The 14,681-nt window shown below is 40.4% G+C and overlaps 1 protein-coding gene across 4 annotated transcripts in view; it reads right to left on the bottom strand.

Annotated features, from left to right (window-relative positions):
* adam17b (ADAM metallopeptidase domain 17b) overlaps positions 1 to 14,681 on the bottom strand; it is a 74,127-nt gene that overhangs the window by 42,188 nt on the left and 17,258 nt on the right. For all 4 annotated transcript variants that reach the window (XR_006309585.1, XR_006309583.1, XM_043678071.1 and 1 more), the window contains exons 4-5: positions 4,731 to 4,819; positions 3,469 to 3,649 (exon numbers count right to left, since the gene is read on the bottom strand). Coding sequence is in view for 2 of the 4 variants with exons in the window: in XM_043678071.1 (XP_043534006.1) it covers positions 3,469 to 3,649; positions 4,731 to 4,819 (270 nt within the window). In the remaining 2 variants the exon portion in view is untranslated. The remainder of the gene's footprint in view (positions 1 to 3,468; positions 3,650 to 4,730; positions 4,820 to 14,681) is intronic.

Raw genomic sequence — 14,681 nt, 5'->3', positions numbered from 1 at the left:
GGTGCTGGGTCCTCCACTTTTTGTCATTTACATAAATGATTTGGATGCGAGCATTAGAGGTACAGTTAGTAAGTTTGCACATGACACCAAAATTGGAGGCGTAGTGGACAGCGAAGAGGGTTACCTCAGATTACAACAGGATCTGGACCAGATTGGCCAATGGGCTGAGAAGTGGCAGATGGAGTTTAATTCAGATAAATGCAAGGTGCTGCATTTTGGGAAAGCAAATCTTAGCAGGACTTATACCCTTAATGGCAAGGTCCCAGGGAGTGTTGCTGAACGAGACCTTGGAGTACCAGGTTCATAGCTCCCTGAAAGTGGAGTTGTAGGTAGATAGGATAGTGAAGAAGGGGTTTGGTATGCTTTCCTTTATTGGTCAGAGTATTGAGCACAGGAGTTGGGAGGTCATGTTGCGGCTGTCCAGGACATTGGTTAGGCCACTGTTGGAATATTGCGTGCAATTCTGGTCTCCTTCCTATTGAAGAGATGTTGCGAAACTTGAAAGGGTTCAGAAAAGATGTCGCCAGGGTTGGAGGAGCTGAGCTACAGAGAGAGGCTGAACAGGCTGGGGCTGTTTTCCCTGGAGGTCGGAGGCTGAGGGGTGACTTTATACAAGTTTACAAAATTATGAGGGGCATGGATAGGATAAATAGGCAAAGTCTTTTCCCTGGGGTCAGGAAGTCCAGAACTAGAGAGCATAGGTTTAGGATGAGAGGAGAAAGATATAAAAGAGACCTAAGGGGCAACGTTTTCACACAGAGGGTGGTACGTGTATGCACATTTAAAGAGGCATTTGGATGGGTATATGAATAGGAAGGGTTTGGAGGGATATGGGCTGGGTGCTGGCAAGTGGGACTAGATTGGTTTGGGATATCTGGTCGGCATGGATGGGTTGGACCGAAGGGCCTGTTTTCATGCTGTACATCTCTATGACTCTAAGTTGGGGTTGTTCTCTTTCTGGCAGAGAAGATCGCAAGAGATTTGCTATCAGTGTGAAAATCATGATGGGTTTTCAAATAGTAAATAAAGAGGAATCGTTCAAGTAGTTAAAGGTTTTACAACCAAATGGCAAAGAATTATGACCGGCCAAAGAACCAAAGAAAGCAGAAAACGTTTATGCAATAAGTGGCCAGAGTTGGAAATGAACTGCTTGGCAGGGTGGTGTACATGGACTCAATAATACTTTTAAAAAAGGAATTTGTAATAGTACTTGGAAAAAATTGCAAGGATAGGAGAGCATAGAGAATGTGGACTACCTGGACTGTTCATCAAAACAGCCAATACAGATTTAGTCAAATGGCATCTTTCTACACTATGCTATTATATAAAACTTAAAAGAGTAACAAAATACACATTTAACTGAAAAGGGGGTAAGTGGAATTGAAAGCTCACAGAAAACAAAACATGAATAACATTCTTCTAACAACCTGTCAAGATCGATTCTATTTCTCTTCGGACAGAACTAAATTTCCTTCTAAAGGAGAAGCCATTGAAGAGGTAAACAAGAGAAATCTGCTTCACATTAGTAAAATGATGACTGAAAAACTTATAAATTGATAACCCCAACTGCCACACTATTAGAGGCATCCTATAAACAAAAAAAGTCCCAAAGCTTGTGGTCGAGGTTAAAATAAAATCAAAATATTGGAATACTCAGCTGGTCAGGTAGCATCTATTGAGATTTAAAGACAATTATTGTTTCAGGTTTTTGACCTTTCATCATTTCAGAACAAGAGACAGGACATTTCAGTGTTTAAAAGCATCCTCTGTATCAAAACAAAATTTAAAAAATACACCTTTCTTTAGAAAGAACCAAGAGAAAAGGAAACATTGACAATGTAGCACTTCAAACATTTCAAATGAAAACGTCAGGACAGAAACTTCCTCTTAAGTATTCTTTTCAGGACCAGTACAGACCACAATCCTCCATTTAGTGTCATACTCCCTCTCTTCCAGAATGAGGCAGAAGGGCCAAAATAAGATACTCAGTTTCAGTTGAAAACCAACTTTAACAGCTACCTGCCAAAAATCAAAGCAGGTGAACCTTTTTGCATTAGATCCCATAAGAAAAGGTATTTTAGGGTCCATTTGCCAGAGACCACTTGCCCAATTCTCCAGTGGGGTAGATCTTAATGAATAGAGACAAGGCAGCAGAGAGTTCAAAAACATTCTTATCATCTTACTTGAAATCTGCTTTCCATGACTCAGAAATGTGACTATTTTCATTTTGAATCTATTTGTCTGATTCGGCCCTTAAATGGCTATGTCAACTGAAACAGATTCCAAAGAGTTTTGTAGAACCTTTCCACTGAGACGAATGAAATGTAAACACTTTACACAGCGTGTATTTTGAGAAAAGGAAAAGCTTTGCACCAGGATGAGTGCTCAGAGCCTTAAATATTGTCTAGGTCATGTCCAACTCATCTTTGAATCTTCAATGCAAAGACTGAATGAAGTAAATACCTCCAGTTATTTCACATTGCTTTCTTAACTTTTAAAGTCCACTCTTACTACTTTTACACAAAATGCTTCTCTATATTCACAGACTGATAAAGCACCTTTCCAATGTAATATAAATAGTGTTGAATGGGTATTCAAATGGCTTAAGGCATCTTTAACAAAACAATTTATTCATCTATCTTGCCTGTTTCTAGTATTCATTAGAGATGTCCTGCCTAGGCAGTAATTGTCAGGAGCCAAAGTGGGCATTGTTGGAGACTGTGGGGGGTAGTTCACCTGTCTATCCTTTTGACAGTAGAGGCACAAGTCCAGATTCCCTGCACCTTCATAAAACAAAAGGGAATGGAAAGTAGTACCAGAACTGAAACAAAATGTTACTACACAATATTAGCAACAATATCTTAATGCAAATAAGTAAAACAATAGATCATCAGCAGAAATTATTGGCTTCAAAAGAATCAAATTCCAATACTAAGTTTTCAGTTGAAGACTCAACATTGAACTTTCCTTCACAAAATATACTTGTATTAAATAAGTGATTTTTAAATCACTAGAACAACCAGAGCATAGTTTATGTGAAAACTTTTATTGAGTACAAGAAACCATAATGATCTACATATCCCAAGGATTTTTAACTTCTCCATAGTCATTATTGTTCAAGAGCACTCCCTTCATTCAGTTGTACTATGTTCCACAAAAGGCAACATTAGCCTCTGTGATTTTATCTCACGAGAGGTATTGCACTGTAAGTCACTGAGAATGGGTTTCAGGAGAAACTAAGAAGCTATTGTATAAATAATTCATGGAAATTGCAGAGTAGGAAGACACATGCACCCAGTGCTAATGAGAAACGTACTTTTTCAAACAACTTGCATTGTTGGTAATATTTTAAGAAGTATCAAGTCAATAAACTGGCATTGCAACTATACTAACAGAAAGCAAATTGGCTGATGATCAGACCATGTAATAGGAAACCATCAATCAGTTTACTTCATCAAATATACCTACTTGTAGAAGCATCTGTATCAAAATCATCCTCATCAAGTTCCTCTGGTGAAAGTTCAGAGTCATTCAACTTTATGTAACCACAAATATTTGATGACTTTAAACGCCCAATTTCCCGAACATCTTCAGATTTGTACGCCAACAATTTTTCCACAGGCTCAGAGTCAATAAACCTCCAAAGGGGCTAGAAACAGGAATGAAAGTTGTCAACACAAATTCAGTGAATAAAAATCTAATTAAGTTATGACAATTTACTTTGACCAATTTTACCATAAAGGAGCCTGCTCTAAAACAGCGTATTTCCATGACCACAACAGCAGCCATTCTTAGAAGCATTTCAAGATGTCTTGAGATAATGCAAAGTATATAACTTTTAAATCTCAAATGATGTTTACAAACATTGAGACACAGAGGGGTCATTATAAATCCAGCTGAAGAATGGACATTTTTGGAGGTTTTCAAAAAGGAAGAGAGAGCAACAGGGAATATAAAATCAAAGAGGAAAAGACATTAGATATATTTTATATGGAGTGAAATGTCAGCCAGAAATTGTGAAGTGAAGAGAACAGGATCATAAAATAGAGCAGAATCAGAAGACAGATCCACAGAAGAGAAATCAAAGATTTAGAATTCATACTAAAATTGTGTAAGGGTCTGGAGACAAAGTTTAAACATTATATTACAAAAATCAAGTTTTAATTTAAGTCAGCAAGAACATGGTAATAAGAAGTAGTTGCATTTCGGAAGTAGAGTTTGTAGAAAGAGGATAGGTAACCAGAAAGGAGGACAACGAACAGTCAAGTTGAGAGTGACAAGAATACTAATCAAATTGCAGTGAGGAGAGAGACAGGTAAGATTATGGAGTTGTAAACAGGTAACTTTGGCAATGCATGGTGTGAGATTTATAGCTGAGCTCAGGGTTGAACAGCTATAAAATAGGTTAACAGTAGTACAGAGTATGAGAGTAAAGAAGCAATGGTAATCTTGTCCAAAACACTGCTCAATCCACAGAATTGTACACATTTTGGTCTTTTGCATCCTTTCTGTAATGTGCTAGTTCATCACAAAACTGGGTTAAATGGCCTCCATCTATGTTGTAAATTTATACAAGATTAAAAATCTAATATCTTTGACCTCAAGTGTGAACATTTTAAGCCAAATTCTCCTTCAGAATATTACAGGAGTTAACACACAAAAAAAAAATTCTATATACTTAGGGATTTCAAGACATAGCATCTTAAGAAGGTAATGAAAGTCAAGAATACCTCTACATTATATTCTCCTTCATCGGTAACAATTCTGGCAGCAAAATCCTCATTATCAATTACAGCCCGGACTTTTGAACCTGGCTCACCTTTTATTTAAAAAAGCAAATTTCATATAATTAGACTTCTTAGCCATCATAGCTTTTACTGCAACATTGTTTCAGCCTGTAATTTTGTGTTCTTACTTATGAATATTAATGAAACAGCTCCTGCAATGTCCCAGTTGATAACAGTAGCGTCGATGAATCGTAAATAGAAAGTCTCTGGTTTGATCCCTGCATTATACGGCTGGTGCGTAATTAGTAAATAATTATTAGATTTTCGGTATTATGAACTGCAAAATGGTGCTTTCAGAGATTCTGGCAACAATTACCAATGTTTGCTTACTGCAGAAATATTGTGCTCAATGCACACGGGCAAACATTATGCATAAAAATGCTGCAAATGCAAAATAGTATCTATACTAACTTGACATTTCTGGATGGATACAGACAAATTTAAATAAAAATACAATTTTCTGATAGAAAGTTAAAGTCTCCATCTCATGTTCTGTTTGAGTCTTGCATAACATGAAACTTCAATTATGTGGAAACTGAATATTCAAAAGCAAATGTTATTCCCAGATTTTATTAATTCCAACTCTATTCTGGTGCTGTCTGGTTGAAAATATTATTACAGTAATAATGCTATTTGCACTGCTTGTGCAACTTGACATTCCAAGTAAAAGCAAGATACTGCAAATGCCGGAACTCTGAAATAAAAACAATGTTTTTTGGTAATACTATATTTCAACATTAAAGAAACAGAATTCAAACACTGCAATATTATTAATATTAATCTTATTTTCCCCATCAATATGAATATTGCTATAATATGTTGTCCATCTAACTTTTAATTTCTTCCCTCTTGGTGTATCAAATTAAAATCAAAGCATTTCCTAATTTGCTCCCTTTACATCCTTCACTTTGTCAAATAGAACTAAGTTTTAAAAACCTAAATTTTCAAAAGTCCGGCTGGTCAAAGCCCTGACTTTGAAGAATGGCACAGAAATAGTTTTAGGTATCAACAGTAAAGTGACAACTAGCAAGTTAAAATGTACAGTAATGCTCTGAGGCTCCAACCCCTAGGTAGGAAGCCATTCAGCACAAGTTGTTGAAGGGTGGTGCAATGCAAGAAATGGTGTGTACCTAGCATTCTTCTTATATTATATACTTCTTTACTGGAGCCTCAGATATGTACCTATCCTTAAATACGTTTTTCGGGTCTAAATGTCAGAATCATATGAAGGAAGGAAAAGCATGCTTTCTCCTCACACTGTCAAAAATTTGCAAACAAATCTGCAATTCCTCCCTGTCAATAGCTTATAACACACTTAAAGCTCTTTCCAGGGCAGTTAATTGAAAGTGGACTGGGTCAAGATAGGATGCGAAATAAAGGAGGACAACTAGAAGGAGCAAAAAAAAAAAAGCCATGAGAATATGCTAAGGAGGCCCTGAATTCAGGTAGAGGGGTGCAAAAGTACAGAAGCTGAAGGAAGAGATTTTAGTGGGTAGGCAATATTGCTGAAGAAAGGAGCACACTGCAGGTACAGGAACCCAATGGAGTTAGATAGGAAGAGAAACTGTCAGGCAGAAAGCTTTGCACTTTAAATGTTTTTATAACTATCAGACCTCTCAAAGCAACAATTAAGTAATTTTAAAGTGCAGTCATTATGTTGGGTTGGGTAACAGCACAATTTACATATAGCAACCTTCCCAATAGCATTGTGATCATGACCTGATAATCTGATTCTGTAATGTTGGTTAAGGGAAAAATATTGACCAGAACACTATTAAAATAATATGACACTTTACATTAAACTAATGTTGCATCTGTCTGTTCAGTTTGATGTTTCATAAAAAGAAAGCAGCTCTGACAATGCAAAACTTACTGCTGGAATGTCAGCCTTGATTTCTGTACTCAAACCACTGAGCAGGAGTTGAAGCTGAAACCTGAGCAAACAGAGAGCTGTAGGCTATCAAGACCCCAAGTTCTAATGACCTTCATCCTAGAATCTTAAAGGTGTTAATGAGGAAGTAAATGCATTGGTCTTAAATATCCAAAATTTGCTAGATTCTGGATAAGACCCATCAAACTGGAAAGCAGCAAGCATAACTCATGTATTCCAGAAAGGATGGGCGGGAGGTGGAGGTGGTTGAAGAAGAGGAGGAGGAGGAAGAGGAAAAGGAGGAGACTGTTACTACTGGGCACCCGAGTGTTTTCTTTAAAATTCATTCATGGGATGTGGGCGTTGCTGGTTAGCAGAGCAGTTACTGGTTATCCCTAGTTGCCCTTGACAAATAGCGGTGACTTATCTATTTGAACAAGTGCCACCCATTATGGGTAGGGAGACCCACACTGCCATTAGGAAGGGAGCTCCAGAATTCTGACCCAGCAGCACAGTCTGATCTTGTAAAGGGAAATCAAGTACTAAAAATATTACTGGTGCTCTTTGAAGTGGGAACACACCCTGTGGATAAAGGGAGCCAACAGACATTCTATACTGATGTTTGCAGAAAGTAATAGACAAGGCACAAGTGGTTATCATGCAGGATTAGTCCCTCCAGCAACAATGCACAGCAGTAGTGTGTACCGTCTACAAGATGCACTGGAAAACTTCACTGGAGCTCTTTAGTCAGAACTTCAAATCCCACAACCACTGCCATCTAGAAGGACAAGGGCAGCAATGCACAGGAATGCCACCTCTTGCAAGTTCATCCCCAAAGCAATCACCATCTGACTAGGAAATACATCACTGTTCCTTCATTGTCACTGGGTTAAAATCCTGAAAATTCCTCACCAGCAACATTATAGGTGTATCTACATTCAAGAAGGCAAGACCCCACCATCGAGGGCAGTTAAGGATTGGGAGTAAATGTAGGCCAGCCAAAGTCATCTACATCCGCAAGAAAAATTAGAAGATTGACTGGGTGACAGAAGTCAGTATGCATAAATGGACCTTTTCCTGATTGGCAGGATGTGACAAGTGGAGTCCTGCAGGAATCTATGCTGGGGTTTCAGCTTTTTTCCAATTACAATAATGACTCAGATGAGGGGACCAAAGATATAACAGCTAAAGTTTATGACACCACATCTTAAACCTCAAATGCAACTTTGATCTCTTATTCAAGGAAGCATATAGGTCTTTTGGAGGCAGTTCAGAGAAGGTTTACTAGACATATTTGGAATGACTGGGCTGTCTTGAGGATAGGTTGGAAAGGCTGTGATTTTTACAACTGGAGATTAGAAGAATGAGAAAGGAGTTCGTTGTATGTACCTAATTCCCTGAACAGTATTGACAAAGTGGATGTGGAAGGGATGTTCTATCTTGCGGGTAAGTCCAGAACCAGAAGTGACTGTTCTAAAATTAAGGTTCACTGTTTTAGGACAGAAGGGAGTCTTTTTTTTGGAGGATTGTGCAATTTTGGAACACTTTCTGAATAGGCGACGGAGGTGGGTTCATGAATATCTTAAGAATTAGGCAGAAATATTCTTGTTAGATAAGCTAATCAAAAGGTTACTGCAAGCAGATGGGAATATGGAATTTGATTTTATTAAATGACCAAACAACCTCAAGAGTTGAATGCTTCTCTTGTTCCCAATAAAAGTACACAAATTGGAAACAGTTACAGAACAGAGTAAAACTTTTATCCAAATCACAGATGGAATGACCATCTTCCTCATGGAGACAGAAGCACAAAAAGGGAAACGTTAACATTGCACTGTACAACAGAAATGTACCAGCTCAAGGACTGCTTTCAGTTTTAGACATTAGGGAAATTAAGAGTTGCCTTGAACATGGTAGAATTCAAATTTACCAGACTAATAATCGGGTTAAATGGATAAAATTATCTGGAAAAGTTGCACACATTTTGTTTGTGTTCCTGTGGAATTTAAAAGATTGAGAACTGATCTTTTGAAGATGTTTAAATGATAAAATTATTCAAGAGCAAACACACAAGAACTGTTTGCTCCAGTGGAAGAATCCAGAACAAGGGAGCACAGTTTTAAAATTAGAATGAAGCCATTTAGGAATTAAATTAAGGATCAAAGGAAGTTGGGAACGTTCTGACTGAAAATGTTCTAAAGCTAGGAATCAATTCACTTTTTAAGACTGGGAGCGATAAATATTTATTTGATGACAGTATCTACTGGAGTTGTAGATGAAGACAATGTTTTTGATGTATCCTCTTTGGACTTAAGCAAGTCTTTTGCTAAGATTCTTAGCAAACCTGCCTGCCCCGGACGACCCATCGTCTCAGCCTGCTCCTGCCCAACCGAACTCATCTCGGCATACCTCGACACGGTCCTGTCCCCATTAGTCCAAGAACTCCCCACCTACGTTCGTGACACCACCCACGCCCTCCACCTCCTCCAGGATTTCCGCTTCCCCGGTCCCCACGGCATACCTCGACACGGTCCTGTCCCCATTAGTCCAAGAACTCCCCACCTACGTTCGTGACACCACCCTCGCCCTCCACCGCCTCCAGGATTTCCGCTTCCCCGGTCCCCAACGCCTCATCTTCACCATGGACATCCAGTCCCTGTACACCTCCATCCCCCATCACGAAGGACTCAAAGCACTCCGCTTCTTCCTTTCCCGCCGTACCACCCAGTACCCTACCACTGACACCCTTCTTCGACTGACCGAACTGGTCCTCACCCTGAACAACTTTTCTTTCCAATCCTCCCACTTTCTCCAAACAAAAGGAGTAGCCATGGGCACCCGCATGGGCCCCAGCTATGCCTGCCTCTTCGTAGGGTATGTGGAACAATCCATCTTCCGCAAATACACTGGCCCCACCCCCCATCTCTTCCTTCGCTACATTGATGACTGTATCGGCGCTACCCCGTGCTCCCACGAGGAGGTTGAACAGTTCATCCACTACACCAACACCTTCCACCCCGACCTCAAATTCACCTGGACAGTCTCGGACTCCTCCCTCCCCTTCCTAGACCTTTCTGTTTCTATCTCAGGCGACCGAATCAACACGGACATCTACTACAAACCAACCGACTCCCACAGCTACCTGGACTACACCTCCTCCCATCCTGCCCCCTGTAAAAACGCCAATTCCTTCGTCTCCGCCGCATCTGCTCCCAGGAGGACCAGTTCAAAATACATACAACACAGATGGCCTCCTTCTTCAAGGACCGCAATTTCCCCCCCGACATGGTCGACGGTGCCCTCCACCGCATCTCCTCCACCTCCCGCTCCTCCGCCCTTGAGCCCCGCCCCTCCAACCGCCACCAGGACAGAACCCCACTGGTCCTCACCTACCACCCCACCAATCTCCATGTACAGCGCACCATCCGCCGTCACTCCCGCCACCTCCAAACAGACCCCAGCACCAAGGATATATTTCCCTCCCCACCCCTATCAGCTTTCCGTAGAGACCACTCCCCCCGCGACCCCCTTGTCAGATCCACACACCCCACCGACCCAACCACCACTCCCGGCACCTTCCCTTGCAACCGCAGGAGGTGCAACACTTGCGCCCACACCTCCCCCCTCACTCCTCTCCAAGGCCCAAAAGGAAACTCCCATATCCGCCACAGATTCACCTGCACCTCCACCCACATCATCTACTGCATCCGCTGCAGCCGGTGTGGCCTCCTCTATATTGGGGAGACAGGCTTCTTGCAGTCTTCTGCAGTCTTCTTCTTGACCTCTCCGCCTCCGTCCTACTCCGACCTATCACCCTCACCTTGACCTCTTTCCACCTATCACATTTCCAACTCCCCTCCTCCAAGTCCCTCCTCCCTACCTTTTATCTTCTCCTGCTGAACACTCTCTGCTCATTCCTGAAGAAGGGCCTGTGCCCGAAACGTCGAATCTCCTGTTCCCTGGATGCTGCCTGACCTGCTGTGCTGTTCCAGCAATAAAGTTTCAACTTTGATCTCCAGCATCTGCAGACCTCACTTTCTCCTTTTGCTAAGATTCCACATGGAAAACTGATAGCAAAGGGAAGAGTCTACAAAATCCAAGGGAATTCAGTAAATTGTATCCCGAGTTTGCTAAATGATAGGAAGTAGAGGGTGATGGTTACGGGTTTTTTTTTAAACTGGAAAGAATTGTCCAATGGGACATTTGTTGTTTGTGGTTCACATAAATAATTTAGACTTCGATATTGGAGGGGAGATCAATAAATTGACAGATTATGCAAAAAAATTAGTGGGGAGTCAAAAAGTGGGAAGAATAGTCTTTGGTTAAAGGGCTGTACAGTCAAGTTCATCATAGGCTGATTAGTGGCAAATGGAATTCAATCTGGCTAAGTGTGAGTTAATGCACATCGGCAGGACAAACAAGGCAAGAGAATATGTGATGAACGATAGGAACTTGGAAGACACTGAGGATCAGAGGAATGTTGGCGTTTGTGTCCACCAGTCCTTTAAGGTATCAGGACAGGTGGATACAGTGGTTCAGAAGGCATATGTAGATTTGCTGTAATAAATTCAGACATAGAGTTTAAGAGTAGGGAGGTCATACTAGAACTGTATAAAATGTTGATTAGGCCACAGTTAGAGTATTGTGTGCAGTTCTGGAATCCACAGTACATGACGAATGTGATAGCACTGGAGAGGGTGCAGAGGAAATTTAGCAGGATTTTGCCTGGGCTGGAACTGCACTTGAGAGTTTGGGCTGGGCTGCTTTCCTAAAAACTGAGGAGACATGATTCAATGTATAAAATTATGAGGAGCATAGATAGGAAGACACTTTTCATCTTGATTGAGGGATCAATGGCCAGGCAAAAACAATGGGAATATGAAGCCAACATGTGCAAGGTCTTAAGTTGCAATAGTCTGCATGACTTGTAGTTTCTGAAAAAAAGTGTCCAACATGACACAAGTGTTACAGTTGTGGAGGTGATAAGCATGCAATATTGCAGATATGAAAGAAAGCAAGGTATCAAGAAATCAGATGTAGAAACTGATTTTTTTTAATTCATGGGTGAGGGTGTTGCTGGCTACTTCAGCATTTATTGTCCAACCCTAATTGCCATAGAGAAGATGGTGGTGAGCTGCCTTCTGGACCCACTGCAGTCCTAGTGTAGGGACACCCACAGTGATGTTAGAATTTTGACCCAGTGACAGTGAAGAAATAATTCCAATTCAGCACAGTTTATAGCTTGGAGGGGAACTATAGATGGTGATATTCCAATATATCTGCTGCTTTTGTTCTTCAGAGTGGAAAGTGGTGAATGCGACTCCCCTATTCAAAGGGGCTCCGAGTGTCTTGTCACATGAATCACAAAAGGTTGGAATGCAGTTAAATGATTAGGAGACAAACGGAATATTGCTGCTTATTGCAAAGTGAGTGGAATACATGATTCAGAATCTTTTGCAATACTATAGGATATTGGCAAGACCACATCTGGAATACAGAGTACATACTTGGTCTCCTGAATTAAGGAAGGATTAGCTGCATGATAGGGAGCTCAGAGAAGGTTTACTCAACTAATACCTATGATATGTAAAGGTTTGGTAAGATGAAACTGAATCCACTGGAGTTTAGAAAATCAAGAAGTGATTCAAGACCCAAGAGTACTCAACAGAGTGAATGCTGAGAAGATGTCGCCCTATTTGGGAAAAACTAGGATTACGGACACAGTTTAAAATAAGGGATGACGCATTTAAGACAGGAGTGGAGTCATACAGTCACAGAGTTGCACAACACGGAAATAGACCTTTGGTCCAACTCGTCCATGCCAACCAGTTATCCTAAATTAATCTAGTCTGATTTGCCAGCACCCGGCCCATATCCCTCTAAACCGTTACTATTCAAGTATCCAACCAGATGCCTTTTAAATGTTCTAATTGTACCAGCCTCCACCACTTCCTCGGCAGCTCATTCCATACACACCAACCTTTGCATGAAAATGTTGCCCCTTAGGTCCTTTTTAAATTTCTCTCTTCTCACCCTAAACCTATGCCCTCTAGTTCTGGACTCCCCACCCCAGGGAATCATGCTTCTCATGATTTTATAAACCTCTAAGGTCACCCCTCAGCCCCTGATCTTCCAGGGAAACAGCCCCAGCCTAATCAGCCTCTCCCTAAAGCTCAAACCTTCCAACCCTGGCCAAATCCTTGTAAATGTTTTCTGAATGCTTTCAAGTTTATCATCATCTTTCATATAGGAGGGAAACTGAAATTGCATGCAATATTCCAAAAGTGGCCTAACCAATATCGAGTACAACCATAATATGACCTTCCAACTCCTATACTCAATGCTCTGATAATAAAAGGAAAGCATACCAAACGCCTTCTTCACTATCCTATCTACCTGAGACTCTACTTTCAAGGAACTATGAACCTGCACTCCAAGGTCTCTTGGACAAGCAACATTCCCCAGGACCTTACTATTGAGTCCAGCCCTGATTTACCTTTCCAAAATGCAGTATCTTGCACTTATCTAAAAAAGAAAACTCCATCTGCTACTCCTCGGCCCATCTGATCAAGATCCCATTGTACTCGGAGGTAAACTTCTTCGTTGTCCACTACACCTTCAACGTTGGTGTCATCTGCAAACTTACTAACTATACTTCCTATGTTCACATCCAAATCACTTATATAAATGACAAAAAGTAGTGGACCCAGCACTGATCCTTGCGGCACACCACTGGTCTGAAAAGCAACTCTCTACCACTACCCACTGTCTTCTACCTTCCAGCCAGTTCTATATCCAAAGTTTCAGGCAGATCATACCATACAAAGTGCATCAGGTAGCAGAACAGATTGCAGAATACAGTATTACAGCAGAGAAGGTGCAAAGAGAAAGATCACACTGAGATTTGAGAGATCCATTCAAAAGTCTGATAATAGGGAAGATGATGATGTTCTTGAATCTGTTCGTATGCGTATTCAAATGTTTATAATAGGAGGCCACAATCAGATCTTACTAAAAGGCAGAGCAGTTTAAAAAGGACTAAATGGTCTAATCCAATTCCTAATTCATTTGCTTGTATGCTGCTTATTTCTAGGTTTCTGCAGATGAAATAATTTCTCACCATCACCCTTTTGATCCTATTAAAAATCTCAAATTAGGTTATCCCTCAAATGGATATCAAAGCGAATACAAGTCTAGTCAATCCAACCTACCCTGGTAATTTGACTCTCATATTCTTTTATAATTACGATGCATTCCTCTTTCCTGAGATATGTTGTCCAGAATAGAACATTGTACTCCTAATCGGATCTAACCAGAATTTTGAACTACCATAACTTCCATCTATATACACTACCCCACTCCTGAGATAAACGCCATTCACTTTCTAAAAGGAGTTGAGCATGTTCACTAGTATGAAGTCATTTTTAAGTTTGGATCTCCAAATCTCACGGCTTTTCCATTGGCATTTGGAAACTGCTCTGATTTATCTTTCTTAGATAGAAACAGGAAGGCTTCACACTTAGTCACATGGAATTCAATTTACCAATATAAACCATTCACAATTTAGCTATGCCTCAAATAATTTTCTTCTTTCTTTTAAAAAATTTACTTTATTTTCATCAGAAGTAAGTGATGCTGCCGAAGTAGACATCTTTGTCACGAAGAGTGCGTGGGGTCAGAGTATAACTTATCCACAACGACGTGTCAAAAAACTAGTTATTAACTCCTCAAAGCAGTTCAATAAATATTTTAATATGTTAAGCTTTTGGGACAGATTATTGATTTTCTCAGTAGCTCCCTTTCATCTTTCACTTTATACCCTCAAATTTCACATAAGCATTTACATAGTAAGTATATCAAATCAGATCACCAACAAGTTCAGACAATGTCCTTTGATGCACATTACTTATTAATTTCAGAGCATGATATCTACTGGAATTCAGACAACACAGGATTTTTTAATATAAAAATCTCATGGAAGTACAGCAGCCTAGTAACCATGGTAATTTAAATGGGAATCCAGT

The sequence above is a fragment of the Chiloscyllium plagiosum genome, chromosome 3, assembly GCF_004010195.1.
Source record: "Chiloscyllium plagiosum isolate BGI_BamShark_2017 chromosome 3, ASM401019v2, whole genome shotgun sequence".
Lineage (NCBI taxonomy): Eukaryota > Metazoa > Chordata > Chondrichthyes > Orectolobiformes > Hemiscylliidae > Chiloscyllium > Chiloscyllium plagiosum.
Note: the sequence above shows the minus strand (reverse complement) of the source record. Positions and strands in the feature narration are given on the sequence as shown.